This window comes from Watersipora subatra, chromosome 9, assembly GCF_963576615.1.
Source record: "Watersipora subatra chromosome 9, tzWatSuba1.1, whole genome shotgun sequence".
NCBI lineage: Eukaryota > Metazoa > Bryozoa > Gymnolaemata > Cheilostomatida > Watersiporidae > Watersipora > Watersipora subatra.
The window spans coordinates 56,358,940-56,384,113 of record NC_088716.1 but is presented as its reverse complement, the minus strand read 5'-3'; the positions used below and the strand labels follow the sequence as shown (position 1 = coordinate 56,384,113).

Here is a 25,174-nt window from a genome sequence, read left to right as displayed (position 1 = left end):
CCTTGGAGGGATACGAGCTTTAGCTCCGTTTTGTGATTCAGTTAATATTATCTATTGACATGTTTTATTTTGCAAAAGCTATTAGCTTGCAATAAAAGTATGAGAACTACTTTGTATTAGAATGATGATATTGGTAAAAAAAGGCTCAGTTATAAATGAACTTGAACTTCAAAGAGATTATTACAATTATTACATATTAAATCACAACAAAGTCTATGGAGAAAAGTATCCTACTTACGACTTTGTAGGCTTTAGTTAAGCTGAGTATTTAGTGTTTAGTGATATAAAATACAGGCTGAGTGATATATAATTTACACAGCTTGGTCAGTTCTCTCTACTAGATAATATGGCTAGGTTAAAACTACCTAAAATATATCTACAGTTTACAAAATTTCTATCGATGTTATTTTGCTTTCAGTAGCTAGTTGAATATAGTTAACTTATAATCTGATATATAACTTAGATCTGCCGTACAACCATACTACTTTGTTTTGACAAATTCCTACTAAAACTTTATCATATTAAAATAATACTTATATTTGGTGTATGAAAGCAAGAAAAAATGTGACGAATAACCCTTAATATGCCTCGAGTTTGTCTTCCTTGATTTCTGATGCTGATTAATTAATTATTAACATTTTAAATAATTGGAAATGAAATGAACTTCGCAAAGTGCTTTGAGCCAAGTAGTTTTAGAATATATAGGGTTATAGGAATCTATCTCCATAACTGTAGAAGTTCAAGAGCAAGCGGACAGAAAAAACTTACACTGTTATATTCAAACATGCGCTCTATGTATAAATATTTAGTTAATATATATGAATAAATAAGTTTAACTCCTTAAAAAAGTGATGAAACTATATTGTAAGATTACCAACTATAACCTTGGACACCAAACCTTGTTCAGGGGCATTGAAGTATTGTAAATGACGAATTAGAGAGTGGAAATGTATGAAAAACCAAGTTTGACTCATATTTGATTTAAAATAGTAAAATTATTGCAGAAGCTTATGAATTTTTAGCCATCGTTGGTTTGCTTTTTGCTAATACGGTATTTGCTTTGAGTTAATATTGTCAGAAGGGTGATGAGGTTAAAATGGTTAAAATGTACTACGAGAGAATATGCTTGAATTGGCACACCATATATACCATAGACAGAATAATCACGACATGCCAACCCTTTTACAGCTCAGCTGCGTGTCAGCCAGAAATGTTGCTTTGTGGAAAGACGTGCAGAGGCAGCTGTCAGGAACTGAAGAAAGAGATCACCAGCCAGGGCAGCGGACATACGAGGAACACAAAAGAGATGAAAATGAAGAGTGCACTGAGGATGGTCAAGGATGTGGGGAGATGAACCAAATAGACCCAGAAAGCGAAACCAACGATAGAAGCTGGCTTAACATGTTTGGTTGGGGGAAAAGAAGTGGTGACTCAGAGATGCAGGTAATAAAAACACAGACTCGACACGGTTTTAGAAAATTTGTAACACTGTTAGATACATCAATAGAACAATAACCATCACTTCATAATCATGTACCTGCTCCGGCAATTTTTAGATTCACAACACTAACACACTCATTAAACGATTCATGCTAAATAGTAACCATCAACATGAACTTACATCCTTGACCTTGCTGAAATTTTAAGAACTAAACCTCAACCAAGTTCTCTGGTGAATTTTGTAGCTTGGATGGGGCAAGAGGGCTTCCAAGTCAGCCACTGCCACCAAAATATTGAGCCTTGAAGAAGAAATGTGTTCAGACTTGGTGAACATCATAAAAGTACACCTTGACCGACTTAATAAGGTATATCATCACCATCCTCTCACTACCTGTATTTAGGAATTGTAGGACAGCTCAAACATGTTAAATACGCGGATAGAAAGGACTTTAGCGAACACCCTAACAAGCAGCAAAATTCTTTTCAGTCAGCAAATCCTTGGGCTATATTTCCATTTTAATATTTAGTTTTCTTAGATTGTGTCAAACCTTATTTGTCGTCGTGATTTCCTCTCAGAATAAAAACACTGCCTCTAAACGATACTTTATACATTGTAGTATACTCAGATGGCAGAGGAGAGACAGTGCATACGCGCTGATGGTCAGCTCTAAAGTTACAAGCTCTAAAGACAAATCTACCGGTTATAATCGAGTCACATTTGATTTTTGTTCCTTATGATGTTATTCAAAATCTCAGTAATTCTCTTGCAAAATATACCAAAGGTCGCAATACAACGGCTCTCAAATAGTCTCATCAGATTTTTAGGTAGTAATTCTTAAAACAAAGACTATATATAGCCGAAAGATATTGAAATCACCATAGTTTTATTGCATGCATAAGTATGACGGCCAGAATAAGCATGAACAATGATAGACACAACAGTATAACTTTAACAAAGTTGCTCAAAAAAACTTGTGCAGTTCCAAGAAACTATCCAAAGGTTAAAATAGATTTCAGGTGCATGGCATGCATGATACAACTATGAAGAAGCGATATTGAATATTAGAACACTAAAACATAAGATGGAAGAACACACCTGTTAGTAAAAATTCAAAAACCGAAACTCACAAAGGACAAGCAAACGATTGAAAGAAGAAAACCGATAGCAGTCAACATGATAAACTAAGCACTCTAATAGGCTAATTAGCAGTCAACATAATAAACCAAGCACTGTGATAGGCTCATTAGCAGTCAACATGATAAACCAAGCACTGTGATAGGCTATTTAGATGGAACCAAATTCATTCATCCAAGCTTCATATTTTTTGAGGTCATCATTGCTCACTGATTTGCTGACTTTCTTTATAGCTAGCAAAAAGTCGTCCATTGTGGCTGGCATATTCAACTCGTCTGCAAAATGACATGATACATGTCAAACGGTATCATACACATGATATATGTCAGATGGTATCTTACACATGACACATGTCGGATGGTATCATAGACAAGATACATGTCAGATGGTATCATACACATGATACATGTCAGATGGTATCATACACATGATACATGTCAGATGGTATCATACACATGATACATGTCAGATGGTATCTTACACATGATACATGTCAAATGGTATCATACACATGATATATGTCAGATGGTATCATACACATGATACATGTCAAATGGTATCATACACATGATACATGTCAGATGGTACCATACACATGATACATGTCAGATGGTATCATACACATGATACATGTCAGATGGTATCATACACATGATACATGTCGGATGGTATCATACACATGATACATGTCAGATGGTATCATACACATGATACATGTCAGATGGTATCATACACATGTTAGGTGGTAGAGAGAACCAGTTACACGAATGATTTGGTGATACGGATATGAGTATGTCACTATGTAATACCTTCAGAGAAGATCACACTCGTGGTGTCTGACAAGGCCATAACTCATGGGACACTTGTTAAAGTACATCAATGAGAGGATGAATTACAGGAGTTCATTCATAGATTATGATGATAAGGTCTCAGTATGAGTCATATGCTTACTAATATGTCTGTTAGCAGCAGGACACAAATCATCGTTAGTCAGTCAATGTGGATTAATATATTTTAGTAAAAAGGCGCAATAAACTGCAAAGAAAAAACTTTTTGCCGAGTTCAGTAAAAAGATAGGCAATAAAATAACTGGCTGTGTTTTTACAGAAAGTATACAGGCATATGAGGTTAAACACCAACAGGAAAGAGCTAGTGTATGCAAAGACTTATATGTGTCAATAATTATTTGTGTCGAAATAAGCATCAATTTCTGACATGCAATGTCCAAACTTTTTTCAAAATATTAGTTTTGTAAAGTAAAGAAAAAAGCTGGTAAAATTTACAAGTGACAAGTAATAGCACTAGAATATAGATATCGAGTTGCACTATAATTGATATTAAATTAGGGTAAGACATTTCTATCACTCACTCTACCATTAAAGCTACTCAATGCCGAGTCTACACTTCTGTTCACGTGTCTCTAAACTGGAGTAGCGATAACAACCTCTTCGTATTGATTATTACTTTATTACTTCAGTTTTTACATATAATCAGACTTGTAAACTTAATTTTTCATATTATTTTAATATAATAAATTTTTTTCAATGATATAAATAATTATATGAAAAATTTATAGTAGTTTATGTGCTATATAACGCATTAAACAAAATACAATGTATTCTTATGAGAATATACACTTTAACATACGATGTGTTTTGACATGCGAAGCAAACGTTGAAATGGATTAACTACGTATGCATGTTAAAGGTTGACTTGCAACAAAATTCACATTACAGTTATTTGATATGAAAAGATTCACCATGTCTTACTCTGTTGTGTTGTAAGTGAAAAATATGTGGAAAGGTGATGACAAGCTCTTAAAAGCTCAAAAACGAACAGAAAATGGCAGCCACACGAGACCGCCGTAGTTTGGATTCTCTTTCCAAAACGGCTCAAATGTGACGTACTTGTGAGAGATGGTTTCTGTTTACACTTTCATGCAACCTTATTCGTCGAAATATTTTCACAAATATACTTCATGCATTCAATAAAACCATGTCTATTGTTCTTTCGCGTCTGTTTTATCGTCATCGTAATGCTGTCACTTTTAACAGTGATATCTTATAACTTACTGTAAAAATTCATTTAATTTTTTAACTTTACCTCGAAGGAGTACATATCATTGTTTGATAATCAAGACGAGCCTGTTGGTCACCTGTGATAATCCAAAAGTGCTGCAAAAATTATTTGCGAAGTATTGGGTCATATGATCAGATTACGACTTGACGATTAGGTCAAGCCGAAACGAAACTGTAGAGTAGCGAGCATCTATATTTGATACGGGGTCTTCGGTAAAACCCGAAGTGTTTGTCATAAACTAGTGCTACGATAAGTTTTATATTGAGCTTTTTATTGGCCTTTCAATTCACGTGAGAACATCACGTGACAAGACAATAACCAAATTTCATGGCTACGTCATCGAAATAAAGAGATTCCAATCTACGGCCGCTTTTCGTTTTTGAGCTTTTAAGAGCTTGTAATCACATTTCCACATATTTTGCACCTACAACACAGCAGAGTAAGACATGGTGAATCTTTTGATACCAAATAACTGTAATGTGAATTTTATTGCAAGTCAAACTTTAAGATTTGACTGTAATTTATATACAGTATGTACATTTATATACAGTAACGGATTTCAAACATATTCTGGAATTGTAATTACGGATAACATGAATGTATCTTATAGCTATTTTCATAAACCTTCAACCTTATTGTAAGTGTGCTACTTGCCTGCTATGAGGATCAATGAGTCTTTTATTAATAACGTAAGGTCGGCTTGAGACAAATTAAAGCAGTGATATAATTAACTGTAATTTACTTGAGCAGAATTCCGCTTTATTGAACTTGACGTACCAAAATCTGAGAAGGGAGTGTAGAAAACGCTGCACCAAAACCTCTGGCAGAGTTTATGAAAAGAAAAAATAAACAAGAAATAAACGCGAGAAACTGGCGAATACCTTTATTCATATTCTTTATCTGCTGAGGAGTCAGGCCTTCGATCTTCCTTCTCATTGACATCATGGCAGCATCGCGACACACATTGGTGATGTCTGCCCCTGAATAGCCATCTATTAGATCAGCTATCTCCTCCAAGTTCACATCAGGACTCAACTCTACCTGTAGAGCCATTGAAAACTTGAGGTCAAAAATAACAAAGACTTCTTGCCTATAAACCATGAATAAATGCTACAGTGAATACTCTTTATTCACAACTCGCTGTGATTAACCAATGGCAGGGTCAACATAAATTACAATAGCTATATATATATACACCGGTAACTATAACTACCCTATATGGTCGCGGATTCTGCTGCATGTATTTGAGACAGCTGTTTGTTTATTATTGTCATGAACCGAATGAATAACCATCAAATGTAATAGTGTAAGGGAAACCGCATCCTTATAACAAAGATAACAATGGTAAGCTGCCCAATGTAGGGAAGTTTTATAAAATGAACATTTTTCCTCTCTTAAAATCATTTTAGCTTTAAAGAATCTATGTGTGTAGCAAACTATTGCAGTCATATCTTAGAATGCTTCAATTCACATGATTCAATTCAATTCACATGATTCAATTCAATTCACAGTCTTATCTTAGAATGCTTCAATTCACGTAATAGCTTTATTGTTGCAAAAAAACGTTGATTTCATCAACAAAATCATGCATAGAAATTGACATCCACCCAACCATCATCATAAGATTGTAGAGGTAAGGTATTTCTGCTACAGAGGCACCTGAAAACTAACTAATACGAGACAATAGGTACAACCATGAATAGTAACTACACCGATATTGTGCAGCGATTTAGCAACTTCAGTTGTGTTTTATAAAGACTGCTGACCATGGAATAATTAGCAATCACCAGGATAGAAGAATGAGTTTTGTAGGTTCTTAAGCTATTGCTAGTTAGTAACTATTTTACAGCTACTCTGTAACATCTGGTGACAGCTGCTACTGATATTAGACTGTCATTAATTGCAAAGAAAGAGCCTCTCTAGGAGTGTTTAACATGGTGCGTTCACAATAGTGATAGAAGCCTAAAGGCATGAATAGTGCAGAAACCTAGCAGAAATAAACAAAGAATCGACAGAGACCTGCAAATGTGGAAATCTTCAAGCTGTTTATCTGATGTTCTAACCAAAGGATTACAATAGAGTATTCGTTCGTACAATAATTTATGAACATTTACAATGAGCAACAAAATGCCAGTCTGACTGCAGTTGAATTTTTTGTTCTTGACTGGCAGCAAATAAGAGTAGACAATTCTTAATTTTGTGGTTTATAATGGGCAGTTGATGATGATAGATACATAGCCTTCCAAAGAATTTGCTACCTAAAATGCTGAAGCACAGCAAATAACTAAAACAAATGTTGTGGATGCGTAATAAATGCATCGCTTGCTAAAAGATTTGTTATTGTCGATACTAAAACTAAATGTATCCATATAAAAGCACACCTAGTTGCATCCAGATAAAAGTATACATGGTTGTATCCAGATAAAAGTATGCCTAGCTGTATCCATATAAAAGTATGCCTAGCTGTATCCAGATAAAAGTATGCCTAGCTGTATCCAGATAAAAGCATACCTAGTTGTATCTAGATAAAAGCATACCTAGTTGTATTCATATAAAAGTATACCTAGTTGTATCTAGATAAAAGTATACCTAGTTGTATCCAGATAAAAGTATGCCTAGCTGTATCCATATAAAAGTATGCCTAGCTGTATCCATATAAAAGTATACCTAGCTGTATCCAGATAAAAGTATACCCAGTTGTATCTAGATGAAAGTATACCTAGCTGTATCCATATAAAAGTACACCTAACTGTATCCATATAAAAGCATACCTAACTGTATCCATATAAGAGTATACCTAGCTGTATCCATATAAAAGCATACCTAGTTGTATCCATATAAAACCAAACTTAACTGTACGCGCTCACATCTCTACTGTTACCAAATGAAATGCATATTTCAGTGTGATGACCTGCCCAATTACAATGCAGGTCTGAACCTCCTTTTTGTGTCAAACTTGTATCTGTATGACTGGGTCTGAGGTCAGCTGACAATTCATAGGATATGTTAGAATATCACAAGGCAAATCATTACATCACTCCTTGGCTATCCTATATTATGAATGACATCATGAAGCGGCGAAACTGACAAATAGCTAATCTATACATTTACACAGTAGCTCACAGGCTATTTCTGCCATAATCTGATCAGCTGAGACCAACAAGCAAACTCTTAAACAAATAGTGATTTTATTTTATTTAATATGGAAGATAAGGCTACAACTCCCTACCTCCTTGAGGTTAATTCGAAGCAACTCGACACGGCCTGTCTTACATGGCAGTGGAATGTAAATCCTTTTTTCCAGTCTCCTCTTAAGTGCTTCATCTATATCCCAAGGAAAGTTAGTTGCAGCGAGGACCATCACCTGTTAATTAGTGATGATAAACTCTCTATGTGCAGTTTTGCTTTTTACTTCTCTTAGTTTTGTGAATCACCTACCATGAATTTCTGCGACCCTTTAACATACTAAGTCAAGGTCATCCCCATATCATAAGAGCATTTACCCCAGGAGAATATAGCCCCAAATCAAGGTCACCAACTTATCATAAGAGCATCGACCCCAGAACAAAACCCCAAATCAAGGTCACGTAATATTATCTAGCCCAGGAGAATATAACCCCAAATCAAGGACACCCACAGATCATAACAGAGAGGAAATGCAGTGCTTTCCTAAAAAAGGTTTTGACCATTCAGTAAAAGCAATATCAGCAAAGGTTTGGAGAACTCGAACTGCATTGAAGCCCTGTAAATGTCTACTGTGGCCTGTAAAAAAGCAACTTTCCCATCTGAAATCTACAAGGTTATCCTTGAAACATGACAGCAATGAGTGCAGATAAGCAAGCATTTAACAGAATGTGCTAACCTAAAGATATTAAGCTTTAAAAACAGCCTCAAGAAGGTAAAGTACGATTCATATCGACTTGCCATGCAAATATCTCCCACAAACTATACTTGATAAGAATACTAACCATTTTGGTCGCATCCTGTCCACAAGCTCCGCCTACTCCATCCATCTGTATGAGAAGTTCCGATTTGACACGTCTGCTGGCCTCATGCTCATTATCGGAGCCTCTTTTAGAGCATATGGAATCAATCTCATCAATGAATATTGTACTCGGGGCATAGAACTGAGCCTATAAATTTGTGAGCTGCGGTTAAGATTAGCAACAGATATCACGTTATAACAGAGAATGAATATTTAATGAAATGGTTTTTAAAAAAAGCCTTTAAATGTGAGTTGTGCTCCCTATTAACCTTGGAAAAAGAATGATTCAAAAACCTCAAATGTGTCTAGTCACTGAAAGTGCTGCAAAATAGCGAAACAAGTTGAACTTCAAATACATACCCAAAACAAAGCAATGGATAAACGTATCGACAGCTGAGCAAACGCAGTCCTTAGCAAAGTACACCTGGCAAAGTTTTTAACTTTTGTATATTCTGGTGTCATGCTTTAACTGTATTTGACAAAAAATGTTTTCAAAAACCTTGGTGAAGCCTTTATTGTATAGCATAATATATAACAAATAGTACGAGACAACCATGCTTGGTAGTCTTGGGTAGCCTGTGCTGACACTATGATAATATCCTGATTTGCTCTAGCCTCAGTTCCAACATTGTAGTGATGACCATGGCTAGCACTGTTACGACCTGACGTGGCATCAACTTGGCTTCAGTGTCATAGTTTGGGGGGTAACTCACCATCTCAAAGAGAAGTCTAACCAACTTTTCACTTTCTCCGTGGTACTTGCTAGTGAGACTCGAAGAGCTCACGTTGAAGAAGGTAGTACCACACTCAGTAGCCACTGCTTTGGCCAACATGGTCTTGCCTGTTCCTGGAGGACCGACCATCATAACGCCCTGTGTCAAGGCCAACAATAGCAACATATAGTAGGAAAGAGAGAGACTGAGCCCCATTTCTACAGTGATTCGGCATAATTGCGCGGAGCCGAACTATTCCATCGATGCTGCCGAACCACTAAAGAATCAGGACTCCGTCACCACCACTCTGATGGGCCGTCTTACCATCTCAAACAGAATCTTGACAAGTTTTTCACTCTCCCCGCGGTACTTGGAGCTGAGAGAGGAGGCGGAGACATTAAAGAAGCAAGTGCCACATTCGGTGGCTACTGCCTTAGCGAGCATGGTTTTTCCTGTGCCAGGTGGGCCTACCATCAGCACTCCCTGGAGAAAAAGAGCAAACTAAGGCTTGCTAGAAATTTTACTGGAATGTATGTGAAATTATAATCAATTTTGAAAATAAAACTACTTTGAGCGACACATATTCGTACGGTTAGAATGGCCATGCGTTGAGATAGCTTTTTCAGTTTCTCACGTGCAAACTACTGTGCATGCATGATTTGATAAACTGAAGATACGGCAAGCATAGCGGGTTGGTCGCGTCTTTGGAGTTTTCGAAGCCCCCGCCACCTCCTGCACCCAGCCACCGAGAGAAAGGTTTGTTAGATGTAAACAGATATTGAAAGAAGGTAAACAAGCGTAAGCCTTATCTATTAGTAAAACCACTGCATGTCACATAAGTAAGCCAACAGTTATTGTTAGAAAAAGAAAACAGCGGATTAAAAAGCATTCCATCAAAACAGCAAATAGAGATACAACGCAAAGGAAAATATATACAAGCTAGCTGCAAACCAACTTGGAGATGTCTACTACATGTTTGTCGCATACATTTCAAACAGACACAAGTGAGCAAAGGCTGTTTTATGGTGAACCATACATTACAAACAGACACGAGTGAGCAAAGGCTGTTTTATGGTGAACCATACATTACAAACAGACACGAGTGAGCAAAGGCTGTTTTATGGTGAACCATACATTACAAACAGACACGAGTGAGCAAAGGCTGTTTTATGGTGAACCATACATTACAAACAGACACGAGTGAGCAAAGGCTGTTTTATGGTGAACCATACATTACAAACAGACACGAGTGAGCAAAGGCTGTTTTATGGTGAACCATACATTACAAACAGACACGAGTGAGCAAAGGCTGTTTTATGGTGAACCATACATTACAAACAGACACGAGTGAGCAAAGGCTGTTTTATGGTGAACCATACATTACAAACAGACACGAGTGAGCAAAGACTGTTTTATGGTGAACCATACATTACAAACAGACACGAGTGAGCTAAGGCTGTTTTATGGTGAACAATACATTACAAATGAATTGAACACTCACCTTCCATGGCCTACGGATGCCCTTGAAGTAGTCTGGCATCCACAATGGGAGAACAACCGCCTCCTCCAACAGTCTCTTTGCCTCAATTAGACCAGCAATATCATCCCTGAGAGAGTAACAGGGTGTACAACAATTAGTGGCAGATACTCTAATAATTTGCGTTTCAACATAACTTAACCGGACTGTGGAGTGAAAAGGAACCTACTAACATAAGATGCAGTGAAAGCAGACCTACCAATGAACACTGGGGTTACGCTGAACTATATCCCTCTCAAGGTGCTCCACGAGATCCTTGTCATGCCCATGAGCCTCAAACTTAGGCTCATCAGCGTCTCCACCATCCCCACCAGCATTTCCCTAACAAAAGTCATTTAAACATGTGAGGTTACAGCTAGCTAAATGGACGTGAGCGCTGATCTTAGAACAACACATTCTAGCAAACACAGATAAACAAAGTACAGATGATTAATGTACATCTAATGCTGCACCATTTACGACTTACTGTAATAATATGACCAACAAAGATATTCTATTCTCACTAAAGCTGCTTTAATGCAAGGTAAATAGAAAGCGAGTATTATTTTGCACATAGGATGTCACTGAGACTGATATCAACTAATGCGACTTGAGAGCAGGGTTGGAAAAAACCACGATTTTTTATGAAAAAACCAGGTTTTTTTTGTTTAAACCGGTTTTTATAATTTTACTAAGGTTTTTGCAATTTCAAGTCTAATTAACATCACTTACTATAACTGTATGATTGAGTATCAAACATACATATGTGGAATCATCCAATAAAGATGGTACTGTGGGAGTTGTTATGGGAAAAAAGAGAGAAAACATGGAAATTTCGGAATGAGTCTTTAATCAAACATGATTGATGAAATACAGAGCAGAAATCTTATCACATAAAGTGAATATTTTACATACAGCTCTTAAGTAGGAATTTGAATCCAAGTGACTAGTCGTGTGGTAGCGTAGAGCAGAGCATAATGCAGATGCATTGCTAGTGTTTGGAGCAGTGGCAGATGACTCGACTTCTATCACCTGAATACTAGTATCACTGTCTAAATTGGTGTTTTCAGTTTGACATTTTGCTACGTGAGCTTTAAGCCTATCTGCGTGACCTCGTGTTACGACAACACACCTATTACATTTTGCCTTAAAACCTTTGCCTTTTGCAGTTCGAGTGAAAAACTGCCAAACGGGATTCTGTTTGCGAGACATGTTGGAAATTTGAGGCACAACTTTAACTTTTCAAAACACAAAAAACTTGATGAACTGAATTCTAACAACCCAACTACATACTTTGGCTTGTGTCCAATAAATAAAATATTAGTTTGCAAACTTGAAGCTTTTGCCTAAAAGGATTTTATTGTTTTATTTTCTAATTATAAGTAATCTTTTCTCACTGGCCAGACTTGAGAAAGTATTCATTGATTATTAGAGATGATGACTGGATTAGTATATTTCACATGGTTTTTATATTTCATCATTAAAGAGATCATCTATATCACTTGATAAAAGCAATTGAAAATCAAATTCACTAATTCATTTGTGCTAGGATTTCATGTAGTTTCAACTTGAACTCTGCCATCAATTTACTACTGTGTCCTAAATAAACTTCCACAGCTGATAATTACATATAATTGCATTTCTACCGCACATGATCCACTAGGAGCTTATAATATTAAGTTTTTCACAAAAAATAATGAACAAACCATTAAAACCGTTTTTTTTGGCTGGTTTAAACCCATTCGGTTTAAACTGAGCCAACCCTGCTTGAGAGAGAGACAGAGACACTAACTATCGCTCTCTGCCATAATAACAAGTAAATTATGTACCTTTTTCCGATCAGAGTTTGGAGGTGCCCGACCTGGAGGTGCCCGACCACCGGGGGCTCCTCGTCCACCAGCCGCAGGCTTGCCCTTCTGCGCTGGAGAATTCCTTGATGGCTGATATCGGCTTGACGGTGCTGCTTTCCTATCCTGCCTGTCTCTACCATGAATATTTGGTGCGGGCCTGTGAATATAACACCTCAATCATAGTGCCAATCAGATAAAAATATACCTACAGTAAACCTACCTCCATACCATGAACACGAATCGTACCTACAACAAGCTCATACCATCACTACAGCAAACTCACACCATAATTACCACTATAGTAAACTTGCGCCATACCTACCGCTACAGTAAACTCACATCATACCTACAGTAAGCCACGACCATGCCAAATGTAATCCATCCTCTTAGAAATACTAAACTGATGTCTATTTAGGTCTGTGCACAAAAGTTTACACGCTCCAGTTGACTTAATAAACCAACAAAAAACTCAAATTCCCTTGAAGGTTCTTGGTCATCGACAAAGAATCGAAGGTGGATCTCAAGCATTAAAACCAACAAAGTCTGTAACCTTCCACTATACGCTATATACTGAAAACATACCGGCGGGAGGCATCAAATGGCCGTACTTACTAAGAAGGTTATAAAAAACTTCATGTGTAACACTCTGCTGCCTCGTCTATTTACGACTATTGAGACTTACTTTCGTTCGAGAGGGGTTGGTGGAGGCCAGACATCCGGATCTCTCGTTGGTTCCTCGTATCTCTGATAGTTGTCTGGTGGCCTCATGTAATCCTCCCTCATACCTCGTGGTGTGCTGCTTGAGTCCACTTTCAGACTGTTTATTGTTGACATAATATCCTTAATTTGTTCATACTCTGAGCAAATCTCGTCTCTCGCCTGGCCATATATAAGATTACTAGATGAAGAATACCAGAAACAGAAATTGAATTATAAAAAGTAGTTTAACTGACGATATTCTACCTTCTGCCAAGCCACACGCTTGGATGGCTCAGAGCTGAGGTCTTTAATATGTCTAGAGATCTGTGTAATGACACTCTGGTAGTAGACTGTGGCTGAGTCATAGTTCCCGAGGAGGGCTGCTTCTCTACCTTGTTTGACATTCTCTACTATTTCTTCCAGTTTCATCTTTGGAACAGCAGCTGAAAAACGATGGACTTTCTACCTAGAATACTACTATAATTCTCAAATAGTTAGCGATTCATTTTTAAATAAAAAGAATGAACATTAAATGTATACAATGAGAAACAATTAGGTCAAGGTCAAGTCAGTCAACAAAACTAAGCAGAATATGATCTACCCACGCAATATAAAGATCATCTGATCATACTATAGCATATAATCAATTGCTTGAAAATTGTTAAGGCTTCAAGTTGCGGCAGAATAGGCGTGTATAACATAATGACAGTGGATGTTCAATCAGGGTATGTTACATCTGACAAATTGAGTATTTAGACTGTTAACAAAAGTATTGTAAAATACTGAACGAATCAATGTCAGCTCATTATGTGCATAACCATGAACCATTTACTGCTAAACTGGATAACTTTCCTCATTATAGTTAGTTAATCATGTTGCTACATTGTTGGACATAAACATATATTTCAGTAACCTGACTATAAAACTGTAGCTGGGTTCTATCATCTACCATGATACTCATTGCATGATATGTTAAAAGAATTAACGAACAGAAAAAAACATACACAATACGAATTGATTGAGTTTTATTAAAAATAACTTCAAAGTAATGACCAAAAACAACAACAACGTTTAACGGTTTATAGTCCGAACCTCGACTGGTTTGAAACTCGACGAGTTTGTATATCGACAACGGTTGGCCCAATCTCGACAGCAGTTTTACTATTTTACCATCTACTATTTTCATAGTAAATAAGCGATTTATATGTAAAAAAAATTATTTGCGCAAAAATATCTTGTGATCCATTTGATGCAGCACTCCCCAGCTTATGTAGGCCTAACAATATTTTACCCAACCTAAATATAGAACGAATGCTAAAACAAGTAACAATCATAAATATGGTTGACTGTTATGCTAGCAAAATGTTTTATTTGAAATCTAAACTTCAGTGAGTAGCTTTGATTTTTATCTTTTGAAGTGAGGATAGATCTGCAAAAAGACATTTATTATTTGTTGAAAATTAAATTATTGTAAAACTGCATCCGCCTTTGTCGATGTTCGGACCAACCTTTGTCTAGATTCGGACCAACCTCTGTCGAGATTGGGACTTGTCTAGGTTCGGACTTGTCGATGTTGGGACTGTTTCCCCGTTTAACACTCTGCCAAACACCCAAAATTAACATGGCAGATATTGCACAAATACTGCTGGAACCACTGAATTGGGAACAACGTTTGTTAAACCATGATAATTTATGTAATTTAATAACAATTTATGATATATACTTTGTTTGATTCATCAATGTCAAATTGTTATTTTCAAACAGTATAATAATTCTTTTCCACTGATGGTTGTGCTATACAACAATATGAATGCATTTTAACAAATTTAAGAGGTTCTTACTGCTGCAGCAAAACTAATATATAAGTGGAGCAGAGCAAATTGAGTGTAACTTTAAAGACAGATAATCGTTGTTGAACCAGCAGGTGCGACCACCGACAGAAATAAATGGAGTCATTAACTTACATTTATAACTGTGTAGTTTCACCTAAGCAATACAGTAATACCTTGACATATGAAAGCCCTAACATACGAGACAATTGAGTTATGAGTAAAATTTCTTCCTTGATATATGAGTAATCTTTGAGATACGAGCCAATTCTTGACGGCCACTATATGGCGAAAGGTTTTGCAGTAGTTTGCGAAAGGCCACTTTTCAGAGCAACATCGCTTGGTCTTTCTTTTCAGATTAGTAGGAAAAAGGTTTTCAAAGGGTTGACTAAAAGTTTTAGAGAATGCGAAGCAAAAAGCGCCAAACCGGAAACAGATAATAAAAAGTTAAGGCGACAAAATTAAAGTACGCTTAGTAAAAGATTAAAACTTCACTTCAAGTGTGTGTTTAGTAAGCTAAACTCATTTAGGTTAATTTCAACGTTTTTATTACGTGGGGTCACAAAGGTTGTGTACCGAACGCATTGCCGTCAAGTCTCTCTCAGACAGCCGTTAGCCACTACATTTGTAGTGGCGTAAAAACAAGTTGACAGTAGGGTACATGTTCATGTTAAATTTTATTCCAGGTTTTAACGACTAAATAGGTATTTGTTACTTTGTTAGCGTAGGTACTGAATTACAACAATTAAAAAACCGTTTTCCACCGTGATATCCTGTTTGATGTGTTTTTTCATAGTATGGTAATGGATTAACTTGTATGCAGTTATTCTATATAGGAAATGGTGCCTTCAGACATGAGTGAGTTGACATACGAGCTCAGTCCCAAAACACATTAAGTTTGTATGTCAAGGTATAACTGTATATTTATCATCTTAGACCTTAGTAAAATCTTTTTAGTGAAATAGCATTTTATTTGAAGCATTTTTTTTCAGTCTATCCATGTTTTTTTGAACATTTCTTTGTCTGAGAATACTACCATTAAGAACTAAATTACCATTTGAACTAAATTAAGTAAAAAAAGGCTACAATGAATGCCTACACAGCATGAATATTCAAACATAGGCAGAATTGAAATAGTGTCATTAGACGTTTGCTTCAATGATGTCAAAGGTCATTATAGGCAGTATCAACACTCAGGTGTTGACAATGCCTTTTTTTCGTTAATCTAAAGCCTAATCGAGTTAGTTGATCACACAATAGCTGAAAAATATCCTAGATTTTTGCCATAAATTGTCAAACAGTGGACATTTTGCTACATTTGTCTGCCATAGCATGATTCTTACTATGCTGTGTACATGCGCAATCACATTAGATTTCTTCACATAAGCATCCCAGAGCGTTTGAATGCTTTCAACTAACAGTTTGTTTCGGAAACCCATAGTCTATCCTACATTAGTTGCTTCACTATACGTTTACAACAACTCTCAGTTATTAGCAATAATATACAGCCCCCAATGTAGGGGCTGTATATCATTGGTTATTAGTTTAACCTAAAATTTGTAAACTTCTTGTCAGTGCAAAGCCTTCTCAATATACTAACGCATTGAATCATAAAAATCTCTACTACGACAACCTAACTTTTTTGATTTCTTCATCAGCTTTTAAAAAGCACTAATAGCTGTTATAAGAAAACAATAATCATAGCATAAAAGTTTTATGTCATTACTAATTTCAACGTCATACAAAATTAACATGTAAGGAATCACTACTTTACATCTAGAAGTTAATTTGTGCACAATCTTCCTGTTTACCGGTTTTTACGTTTATCCTTGAACGCCTAGACAAACGAAAGAGTTTAATTTAAACACACTGAAAGAATTGACTTAATCTAAAGCGTATGGTATATAAAATAACCATAGCATCAACTCATAAACATCAAATTTAAACTTTATAATAACGTTATCAGTCTAGACCCGCATTGAACTTTTATGCTGCAGCCCGCATTTTCTTATTCAAATAGTTATGACAATCAACTAGAGAAAGTTAATGAAAACTGAGAGTCAACATTTACATATGCAGATAAACTACACATTTAAAAACTACTAACATATAACCTTATTATATTCCACTAACGCTATAAAGGAATCCAAAGCTAGTGAACCAATCGATATTTTTCATGAAGCACGATTACGGTTGTTAGTCAACAACTGGCACATGCACTGCATTACCGCAAAAACATTTCCATGGATCGGAGGCTGTTACAATAATAATTTGGTCAACGAGCTCTCTTCACTATGCCAACCGGTTTTCGCCATACACTAGCATACTGTATTTCAACTTGCGCGAGAGCACACTTTATTCGGAGTTGTTTTGTCATGTGAGTTAACGAAAACAAACGGACCACTCTCATGTTTGATTTGGCAACTCTAAAAAATAATTCTCATTCCACTCAATCGCGCAAAGATTAGTAGCCAAACACTTCAATAACGCAGACATCGAACCATGATGGAATTTTGCTTCGGCTGAAATTTTCGGCGGCAACATGGGCCATTTAAACGAGCAGTCCAAAAATACAACTCAAATTGATTTAGATTAGATTTGACAAAGAAAAGCATACAATCTATGCCCCCTCTATGCCAAATGTCAATACAAATATCAATGAAAATATGTTTATCTGAAGCATAAACTATTATTGAAAATGTATACAGATTATAATACTTACTAACAAATTCTGCAACGTATTATGGGCCTTTTATCGATGATGTACAGCACCCACAGCTGGGGAGCTGTATATTATTAGTTTTATGCAAGTTTACCAAATCAACAATGCGCAATAATTGATTTGAGAGTTAACATATCATTAGACAGACAGATATGCATGTATAATGACAGGGACATGTAATAGGTGCAGAGGCTTGTCTTTTTGTCTCTTTCAATAAAGATTACACAGCTTTTATAAATACTGGCTATTACAATCAGAGCAACAATATAGCACAGCCGCACATACCTGCTAGCAGCATTAACATACTGGAATAATGCATATCTCTTAAAAAGATTCGATATTAAGAAATCGGCACACTACCATCAGACGAATTCACTTGGAACAAAAGATTTATATCTACACCAAAATAGAAATCCGACAAAGTCATCGCAAGTCCTATATAACAAGAGCTTCACAGCCACCCTCAACTATGTCAAACGGCCAAAGGATTTGCATGTATAGTGACAGTATTAAGGTGAATCGGGTTCAGAGGCTTGTCTTTCTTGTCTACTGGCTGCTTTTCCAACTCATCCAAAGTTTCCATTCCATCTATAACCCTGCAACATTTCAGTTATCATTTTTTAACTTTGTGTTACAGCGAAGATGAAGTATGGAAAAAGTTAAGTTTTAATAACTTAATTCGAAAAATTAAAAAGCAAAAAGTGCTTTAACAAAGAGAACCTATGAATCAACATAAGTTATTTTATTCTGTTAAAACGCTCATGATCATTCAGTTACATTCTTCAGACGATCAGCAGGCCAGCTGTACAACTAATATAGAGCTAATGACTTGAGGTAAGATAATGTGATATTTGTAAGAATGCAGCGGCTGTAATGTTCAATGTTTTTTATTACAAGTCAGTATTTATACACATCTCCTTAACATCAACTCAAGATATAGAGTATATACACACACCTGCCAAAGACCGTGTACTTCAGGTCTAAACTCGGATGCTTGTCATATGTAATGAAAAACTGGCTAGCGTTAGTGTCAGGACCTGAATTCGCCATTGACACTACACCTCGAGTATTGTGCTGTCAAGGAAATATACAATATAGCTGGCCAATGAGGTGCTTACATAATTCTAAACGGATGGTTGCGACATATAGAGTATGATCAGGTATAATGGTAATCCTCAAAGAACAAATTCTTTCTAGACCTGATAAAGCCTTCATTGTAAATTGAAATTTAACAGTGCAATAAATATAACTAGCTATATTCGGCAGTACCAATGCTAACAGCAACTTAAAGGAAATGCTCTGATTACTGCCACCAGTTCCACAGAATTCCCAACATTACAAACTACAGCAAACCTAATCCTCATCATAATTTACTGTGTGACGGGCTAAAAACTACTTACGGTAATTTAGCATTAGGTGTGGAATCATCACCTTAATAGAGAAGATTCCATGAAAAACAATATTATGCTTTATAACATTTGTACTGGCTGCCGACAAAATAAGACAAACTTCACTATAGCCTTTGTCCGCTTATTTTGTAAGCCTCACCTTTAGAATATCTCGAAGCTCATCGTCAAACTTGCCACCCCAAATACATTCACCTCCAGTTCCAGTTCCTAAATATACAAAATGGACTTTCTATCTGCTGCACCCGAACGCTCACACTTATCAAATAAATATAATCAAGTTTTTTGCTTCCAAGGAAGTTGCCAGGCCCTATTTATTTAGAAGGTCTGACCTGTGCATAACAAGTAGAGGTTATACTCCCAGAAATGGCACTGGTGGTGCCCCTCCGCTAAATCAACAATGCAGATTAGTATCACGATGACAACCTAGAGAGGAGAACTGCTAAAAATACAGTTTCTTTTTGTTTTCAATACAAGCCATATCAAGTGCCACTGCACTCATGTACATAATTCGTTCAGCTTTCTAAAGTAAGGAAACCAGGTTTTCAGATTGCTTGTGTGAAGCAGGCAGACCAGACTAGCTTATCTGAAACTATATATGACAATAATATTTAACTCAATTGCGAAATCTCATTCTGACAACGGTGTGCAATTTTTGTGAACATCCAAAATATGCATTACCCAACAAAATTGTCTTTTTATAACAACCACTTCACGAAGTGTCCTTATGGTATTAGTGTTAGTATAACAACTATTACCTGTTGGGTCACCCCCTTGAACCATGAAGGCTTTTATATTTCTGTGGAAAAGTGTAGAATTGTAGTAGCCACTGGCACAAAGTGCTAGAAAATTTTCACATGTCTTAGGACAGTTTTCACAGAAGAGTTCCAGCTTTAAATCTCCCAAATCGGTATGTAAGGTTACAGCCTGCAAGTACCCAAAGAGGTTGTTTTGCTAAGTCGGTGAAACAATTCACAAGCCAGGATTCAACACCAAGCAACATATTGGCAAAAAGAAAGCATAAAACGGGCACTATCTGTTTCAACAGATATTATCTGTTGCAACGGCATCTGTTGAAACGGGCATTATCTATTGAAAATGACTTTATCTAATGAAATAGACATGATCTGTGGAAACAGATATGATCTGTTGAAACGGGTATGATCTATTGAAACGGGTATTGACTGTTGAAATGAGCATTAACTGTTGAAACATAGATTTAATTGAAATTGAAACAGACTGTATTTGTTGCAAGAGATATTACCATTGACTTAAACAATCGTAGTTGGAAAACAAAGGCCTAACAATCAGCCACCTATCTACCCACAACAATAATCATAGCTTATCAGTTATGTTGTTAAGTTTGTTTGTAATTAGTATTCCATAAGAGTGCTTGCAGTATTGTGAAGTTGATTTATAAAATTAAAAAAAATTAGCAGCTCAAAGAGCAAAAACAACAGACATACATGGCACAAGTAAAAGTTAAAAGGTGCACAAAATATTTACCATAAAACGTCTGCTTGAACGCCATGGCGCTATATTTTTCAATCCTTCCACTATAGTGGCGCTTTATTAAAGGTGACATTCAAATAGAGGGTGACATTGTACTTTTCAAATATCTTGTCAGAACTTCGTCAAGCTAAACTGAACCCTTCTTTGGGCGAAGCGAATGTTCTCTGTATTTTGCACCTTGTTTAAAGTGCAGCGACATTAACTCTTTTGGATGCAATAAATCTTACTATAATTTACCTCCAACTTGTCATAGATATCTAAATAAATGTGTTGGACATCTGAGAAACATCTCCACCAGTTGATATATATTGCTTGCAATGAACCTACGATTTATTAGAGCTTTCAGATTTTTATTTCATAAATTTGAAGGCATATTTTTATTTTATAACTATATTTAACAATGTTGCATACAAGCTCATTGCACACCTTGATATGTTAGCTAGTTTGCAGCCAAAACTAGCTTTTCATGTGTAATAGAAGAGGAGTTATGAGCATCGATCCATTGTAAGCCGAGTTTAGATAATCGCAATTATGCTATCAAATAATATGCCAAAAATCAGCAAATTTATAAGTCTAATAATTAATAACCTATAAAATGCTAAAAATATGTATTCAAGAAAACATGACCTAAACAAACCATATTTATAATACATACAAAAATGAAAATTAACATTTTTGAAACAAAAATGGGTTATTTGCATCGTTTACTTATTTACAGTTGCGTTCTGATTGTTGCTTTACTTTGAAACCATTTCATCTTCTTTTGGCTTTTAAATACCTTCCACAGTGTCTGCGGACCTCAACTCTTCTTCTGCTCTGCTGAACTAGTCGACATTAGTGTCCAAACAATTTTTTAGCATAGCTAAACCTAGAAATTCCACTGTCATACAGCCCACGACCAAAGTGATATTGGAAAAAAGAAAGGGTACTGACGGTTGAGAAATGCAATATTAGCAGTCAAATGGCACTGCAGTGCAATAGGATAACTGCAATGGTAGCTGTAATGTACTGGGTGTGGATGTTATTATATACAACAAACAGCAATAATGAAAGGAAAAGATTATATGTTTATATCTCTCCCCCAGCAATAGGAGATGTGCAATATTGGCCAATATTAAAAGTAAAATGCACTGATATTATTAGAATAACCAATATTATTAATATAGTAGTAGTATAAAACCAATGCACAATTTTGTTTACATTTCAAAACGTCATAGCTAACAATATCAAGAAGTGATATTTATATAGATTTTTAGAAAATCTATTTAAAAAAGTGTTTGGTCATGACAAACAGCAATAATGAAAGGAAAAGATTATATGTTTATATCTTTTCCGCTGCAATAGGAGAAATGCAATATTAGAAGTAAAATGCACTGATATTATTAGAATAACCAATATTATTAATATAATAATACAGTAATAATAGAAAACCAATGAACAATTTTGTTTACATTTAAAAACGTCATAGCTAACAATATCAAGAAGTATCACAAAGAATATCCAAACTTAGTAATAGTAATACAGCAATAATAGAAAACCAATGCACAATTTTGTTTACATTTAAAAACGTCATAGCTAACAATATCAAGAAGTATCAAGAATAAATCCAAACTTATAATTAAATATCGTAATCTCCTAAGAATCGTTAGTAAAAAATATCATCGTCATTTCCTTTACTTACACTGCGTTGGACATCAGTTAGAATACCAAAGTACTCAAATGTTTCTAAAAAGTCAGATACTTTGAAATCAGCAAAAATGAAACGATTTCAGTACTCCTACGTTAATTACAGAAACCTTCGGCAATTCGACAATGCTATAGACTGGTGAAATGTGCACGTTTTTTTTTTCGTGAACTGCGCACGACTTAATCATTCTATTCCCTGTCGCTCGGCGTTTCAATTTCGGGTCTTAACTTTGATAAAAGTGAGGCTTAGCAAATTTTAATAACGATTTTCGGCCAAATGAATCTGTTTATTTGTGTATAATCTGATCAGATGGGTCAGTTTTAAGAGAATTTCAATAATTTACAAAGACTTGGTAACATATTTAAATAGGTTTGTATGTGTTTTGTATCGTTATTATACTTTAACTAATCTACAAAACGATGGTTAAATTTGTTGATGAAATTTTGATACAAGGGTTCGTCTCAATGTGGATGAATAATTTTTGTAAGTTGTGTGAACATGCATTTATCATAAAAACTCTCAAACCTCGCTTCCGCTCGTTTGGTCGTGGGATTACACGTTGCTAATTGGAAAACTTTTCGTGAAAATAATGATGAACTTAGCCGCATGGGCGCTAAGCACAACTTTCAGTCTGAAAATAGTAATACAGATTCTATTGTATCGTAAATTGTTTATCACATATGTTGAAGTATCAAGGCCGTGTTAAACAACGAACTACTATTAGCCTGATACAGTTATTAATTATTTCTAAGGTGTTCCTTTCAAAGTTTTAACAAAAAAATGTAAAGCTATGAAGTTAGAAATTGAACTTTGACACGAACAGCAGCCACAAAAGAATTAATTGTTAACGATATAACCGACTCATTATTACCAACATTTTGTGAACAGTTTTTTACTGATTACTTGCAAGGCAGTCAAATAGAGGTAGTGTTCAATTAAATAATGGCGCTCTATTTTTCAACCCATCACCTATAATGGCGCTCAAATAGAGGTGGCGCTCAAATAGAGGTGGCGCTCAAATAGAGGTGGCGCTCAAATAAAGGTAGCATTCGAATAGAGGTTTTACGGTAACTTCCTTTCTTCTACAATATGCTAGTTTTTTAAGTAAACTTTTAGATTTTGTTACTATTGCAACTTTCCTCTGCTCGGCTCATCAGACAAACTTCTATAAATATGACATATGCTTGAGTGAGTGAGCTGCATCTCTAAGGTAATTATTAGCCATGCTATCAACAACACTACAAAACCTTAGGCATCCTGATACCTTCCATAAGGTATAATAACTGCTGTCATTTCATTCCTCTCAAGAAGTTCTAAAAGCTAATCTTTGCTACAACACCATTTTTCTATGTCTTGTGTCATCACGTGAGTGTTGCAGTCTTATTAATTTAATCTGTAAAACCATCGTTGTTTTACAATACAGTCTTTTACACAACAATGTTCTATGTACACTCATACCAATCTTATAGTTTATGGTTTCAACATAAAAAACATGTATAGCCATATAATAGGCCTTGATTGCATTCCAGATATTTTTCAGTTTTACTTTGGTCCTACTTTTTGATGTTGTTTTTATATTATTTGCATGTTTTATACATTTTAACTTTCAGCAGTGTTGTATCTCAATCTATAATTAAATTTCAAAAAGCCCACATGGTTTTCTGTTACATCCTCATGATTAATGCATTAAACTAAAAACCACATGTAATAGATACAGCGTTACAAAAATTCAACCTATTAAAAAAGCAGTCAAACCTTCATAATGAGCTTGTATCGTCTTTTTGAGGAAATTTTATAGCGTACTGCTTCTTGGGTTTGATCGATTTGTCTTATCTTTTCATACTATGACACTTTTAACTGTCAGCAATAGTCTTTCTTTTGGCACTAGCTTTTGCCTAAAATTACTTGCATTTTCTCATGATTATATGCTTTGCGTAAATGTGAAGCAAAACTGCTTTAGTCCCATTGGTCGACAAAAATGCGCACGAATACACATTTATAAACATCCAAGTTTCGAGTATTTCTAAAATGAACCATCACAAAATGTTTGATCTTTCCTGTACTTGACAATCTATAAACTGTTGTAATCTCATACACCAGAAACAATAAGCACATTTGCTAAGTTTCACACGAACTTTATACTTACCATCGATAAAAATATCGGTTCATATAAAATTTGTGAATACAAAAAATATATTCAACTATCCGTGTGAGTCAAGAATAATATCACAACTCTGAAGCGCGGTTCAAGAATGACCATGAAAAGAACGCAACTATAATAGCCTCTAATAAGATAACTAGGAGTTTGGTCTAACTCGGCTTACCGAGTAATTACATCCTCGTCAAACGTCTCCGCAACGTCGCACAAGCTCCTCGCCACTAATTCCGAGTCAAGTCTGCTCGATACCTAATAAGAAATTGAACTAAATAAATCATTGACACCGCCAATACCCCCGCCAATCGCAAATAGTAAACAATATATGTACTAGCAAATAATCGTTCAAATTTAATACTATCAAAACTTGTCAAAGAAGTAAAACAATGACAACTTGATATCACTAAAAAGAAAGTACAAAAATATGATTTTACACAACGAGTTTA

General features: G+C 35.6%; 2 protein-coding genes across 6 annotated transcripts; both read right to left on the bottom strand.

Moving 5' to 3' along the window:
* Nucleotides 1-2,307: 2,307 nt before the first annotated feature.
* On the bottom strand, nucleotides 2,308-17,484 carry LOC137405473 (katanin p60 ATPase-containing subunit A-like 1). Of its 4 annotated transcripts, none has more exons than XM_068091750.1 (11): nucleotides 17,475-17,484; nucleotides 13,682-13,860; nucleotides 13,401-13,597; nucleotides 12,698-12,875; nucleotides 11,089-11,210; nucleotides 10,854-10,959; nucleotides 9,353-9,511; nucleotides 8,623-8,787; nucleotides 7,884-8,018; nucleotides 5,536-5,695; nucleotides 2,308-2,850 (listed from the first exon to the last, which is right to left on the bottom strand). In XM_068091750.1, exons 2-11 carry the CDS (start codon nucleotides 13,844-13,846, stop codon nucleotides 2,726-2,728), a joined length of 1,512 nt encoding a protein of 503 aa, XP_067947851.1. In that variant the 5' UTR covers nucleotides 13,847-13,860; nucleotides 17,475-17,484; the 3' UTR covers nucleotides 2,308-2,725. The 4 variants fall into 4 exon arrangements, with proteins under 4 accessions (XP_067947851.1, XP_067947852.1, XP_067947853.1 ...); XM_068091751.1 differs by lacking the exon at nucleotides 17,475-17,484 and adding an exon at nucleotides 17,380-17,394; XM_068091752.1 differs by lacking the exons at nucleotides 9,353-9,511; nucleotides 17,475-17,484 and adding exons at nucleotides 9,677-9,835; nucleotides 17,361-17,381.
* A 431-nt stretch (nucleotides 17,485-17,915) lies between these two features.
* Nucleotides 17,916-24,861, bottom strand: LOC137404611 (peptidyl-prolyl cis-trans isomerase-like 3). 2 transcript variants are annotated; one of them, XM_068090837.1, is made up of 5 exons: nucleotides 24,720-24,861; nucleotides 20,133-20,301; nucleotides 19,517-19,584; nucleotides 18,924-19,042; nucleotides 17,916-18,564 (listed from the first exon to the last, which is right to left on the bottom strand). In XM_068090837.1, the coding sequence occupies exons 1-5, from the start codon at nucleotides 24,720-24,722 to the stop codon at nucleotides 18,441-18,443; spliced, it is 483 nt and encodes a 160-aa protein (XP_067946938.1). In that variant the 5' UTR covers nucleotides 24,723-24,861; the 3' UTR covers nucleotides 17,916-18,440. The 2 variants fall into 2 exon arrangements, with proteins under 2 accessions (XP_067946938.1, XP_067946937.1); XM_068090836.1 differs by lacking the exon at nucleotides 24,720-24,861 and adding an exon at nucleotides 24,329-24,465.
* Between the last annotated feature and the right edge of the window lie 313 nt (nucleotides 24,862-25,174).

Bases quoted from the DNA above. Each gene is read 5' to 3' on its own strand.
- LOC137405473 (XM_068091750.1), bottom strand. From the start codon at position 13,846: ATGAAACTGGAAGAAATAGTAGAGAATGTCAAACAAGGTAGAGAAGCA. The intron at 13,598-13,681 runs GTAGAATATCGT...ATATATGGCCAG, and splicing joins AGCGTGTGGCTTGGCAGAAG to GCGAGAGACGAGATTTGCTC. The intron at 11,211-12,697 runs GTACATAATTTA...GACTTTTGTTAG, and splicing joins CAAACTCTGATCGGAAAAAG to GGAAATGCTGGTGGGGATGG.
- LOC137404611 (XM_068090836.1), bottom strand. The intron at 19,585-20,132 runs GTAATAGTTGTT...TTGTATATTTAG, and splicing joins TCAAGGGGGTGACCCAACAG to GAACTGGAACTGGAGGTGAA. The intron at 18,565-18,923 runs GTGTGTGTATAT...GAAATGTTGCAG, and splicing joins AAGTACACGGTCTTTGGCAG to GGTTATAGATGGAATGGAAA.